Below are 2,724 nucleotides of genomic sequence, written 5' to 3' on the forward strand. Positions count from 1 at the left end.
GGTGAAAACACTGACCCTGACTGGACACCGCCCCACTCAGCCAGGCTGGGCACCCCTAGGCTGGATGAACAGCACCCAGAGAGGGAGGGTGAGGAATCACTCGCTCCTACCATCACTCAGACTCTCACACTGAGCACAGAGGCAGAGAGAGGGCAAGAGAAGGAGGGTCTGCAGCCTCTAACTTCTCTACAAGGAGCTAACCTCCCTCCTGATTGTCCAAGGCAGGCAAGCTTTGCTCACCCAGCCCTGGCGTCCCAGGAGCTCCAGTTACCTGATCACTTCTGCGGCCCAGGCACCCCCGGGTCCCCGTTGGGCAGCATCATAGTTCCCCCTAGCATGGAAGTATTTGTCAGAATTTTTGTAGTTGGCTTCTTTCATGTCAGAGTAGGCTCTCCACATGTCCCGAGCCCCTGGAAAGGAAAGGAAAGGCAGAAGGGACATCAGGAGAACATGAAGGCTCCAACACCACCTTAGAGGGGAATGAAAGAAGGACAAATCTTCCACTGACTTCAAGCTTTCAGCCTGCGATCGTAGCAGCCTTGGATACCGTGGGTTGAGAAGCACATTCCTTTATCCTAGGTGGCTTCTCCAGGTCCCCTGGTGAAGAGCCACTGCTATAGAATGAAGCTGCCTATGATAAGATCCAGGAGTGTATAGGAATGAGGTGGTGACATGAAATACTGGTGCTGAGAAAGGTGGCAGACACAGAGCACTTCTGCCCTGACTACTAAAATATATATTCTTGCAAATGGAACACATCTCATTGTGACCTGAGTCCCAGTGACTGCTAGGAGCATAAAAGCACCTAAACACTTTCTCAGTAGTCTGTACTAATGCTGTGGGTTGCTTGAGGAAGCAATAGAGCAGTGGTGCTCAGCCTTGGCTGCACTTTCTTTTTTTGTTTTTTTTAGACTGAGTCTCGCTCTGTCACCCAGGCTGGAGCACACTGGCGCGATCTAACTCACTACAACCTCTGCTTCCCAGGTTCAAGTGATTCTCCTGCTTCAGCCTCCCGAGTAGCTGGGATTACAGGTGCCTGCCACCACGCCTGGCTACATTTTATTGTTTTTAGTAGAGACAGGCTTTCACCATGTTGGCCAGGCTGCTCAGAAACTCATGACCTCAAGTGATTCATCCACTTGGCCTCCCAAAGTGCTGGAATTACAGGTGTGAGCCTTGGCTGCACTCTCTAATCACCCAGAGAGAAACTGAAAGTCCCAATGCCCAGGCCACACCCCAGGCCAGTTTCTGCAGACTCTGTTGGGGAGTTGCAGGCATGGGTAGTTCAGGTGATGCCAAGGCGTGCCTGAGATTCATAACCATCAAGCTCTAGGAGCTGGTCAGTGATGCGTCTACCTGGCAAGAGCTCTGACCTCAAGCACAGCTGGGCTCAAACCTCTGCTCTGCCACCTGCTGACTGGCAGTAAGTCCCTGGGCATCGGTCTCAGCTGCTCTAAGCCTCAGCTTTCTCACCTTCAAAGTGGAGAAGATGCCTCACAGAGTCATTCTGAAATTCAATGAGAAAATACTTTGATCCTTGTGGGAGTTTGATGCACGTCAGTTTCCATCTCCTGTCAAGAAGGCTGGAGAAGGAACGGAAATGGAACAAACCAGGAAGGGAGCCCCCGACAGAGCGAGGCTAAAGAGCCCTGTACATTATCCAACTAGGAAATCAGAGGAGGAAGGAGAAAGAAGACAGAAGGGTCAGCAGCCTTAGTCATACTCTTATGAGATTTATGCTGAGGGACATTTTATTCAATTGCAGGCCTTATTTTGCATCTTCTACTCAAAACAAACAGCTCAGCTGCTCCTGGAAAGGATGATTGTTCTTTCTCCGAGTAACTGACTGACTCTCTAAGCTGTTGAGCAGCTCCCCAGACACCCGGCACATCCTGCACATTGGGCACCACAACCTAAGGCAGCGGCTCAAACCTTAAGAGAGCACAAAAACACCCCGTGTGCATTGTTACTGGATCTCCCGTCCCTTACGGCTCAGGAGATGTGTTTTTGATACACCTTGCAGCGGCTTCTGAAACGTGATCCATCCACTGAACACACCGAGAAGCTGCACTACGGGGAAAGAAGATATTCCCAGCAGCTCTGAAAGACTCGAGATGGGCAATCCAGCAAACCCTAGTTCATGACAGGCCTTAGCAACGCAGACACTAGCAACTCTGTGGTTCAAAAGCAGCCTTCCGAAAGCATCATTTCCCCCGTTTGATCAGGTTCAGGATGATGTTTCTCTTCAGAAATCCTGCATACCTTCTGAAGCCTTACCATCATAAGCCTCACCAAGGAAGAAAACCAGCTTCTGCTGCTGACACCCAGGACCAAGGAGCAGAAAACCAGGCCCGTGAGAAGCTTCATGGTGCTGAAATGAAAGGAGAAGTCAGGCAGTCGCCCACAAGAGTGGCACAGCTTTCCCTGGGACTGATATTCCAACGAGAGCCTGGTTATTTCCACTGGATCTTATTAGAATCTTAGTGGCTCATCTAGGAAACCTTGCAGCAGGACCTCACTCAGAGCCAGAAGCCCTTCGTTCTGAACCCATCAGCCCTAAAGCCTGACGGTGTAAGAGGATGCCAACATGGCATTGATGGAGGAAGGCGGGAGTTACGACCAGACTGTCACTCCCTCAAGTAGCCTATAATTCCCCACAACGCATTTACCGCGTGTTCCCTCTGCCCAGCACAGAACTCAACACGGGATAAACACAAAGTAAGA

General features: G+C 50.7%; 1 protein-coding gene across 1 annotated transcript; it reads right to left on the reverse strand.

Annotated features, from left to right (window-relative positions):
- Positions 1-271: 271 nt before the first annotated feature.
- LOC111555041 (serum amyloid A-2 protein) lies at positions 272-2,367 on the reverse strand (the record flags this gene model as incomplete). The annotated part of the gene is given in 3 exon segments (XM_026451237.2): positions 272-410; positions 2,278-2,301; positions 2,304-2,367. Coding segments are annotated over 3 exon segments (227 nt in total), but the record flags the coding sequence as incomplete, so codon positions are not given.
- Positions 2,368-2,724: the final 357 nt, after the last annotated feature.

This window comes from Piliocolobus tephrosceles, unplaced genomic scaffold, assembly GCF_002776525.5.
Source record: "Piliocolobus tephrosceles isolate RC106 unplaced genomic scaffold, ASM277652v3 unscaffolded_28340, whole genome shotgun sequence".
Classification (NCBI taxonomy): domain Eukaryota; kingdom Metazoa; phylum Chordata; class Mammalia; order Primates; family Cercopithecidae; genus Piliocolobus; species Piliocolobus tephrosceles.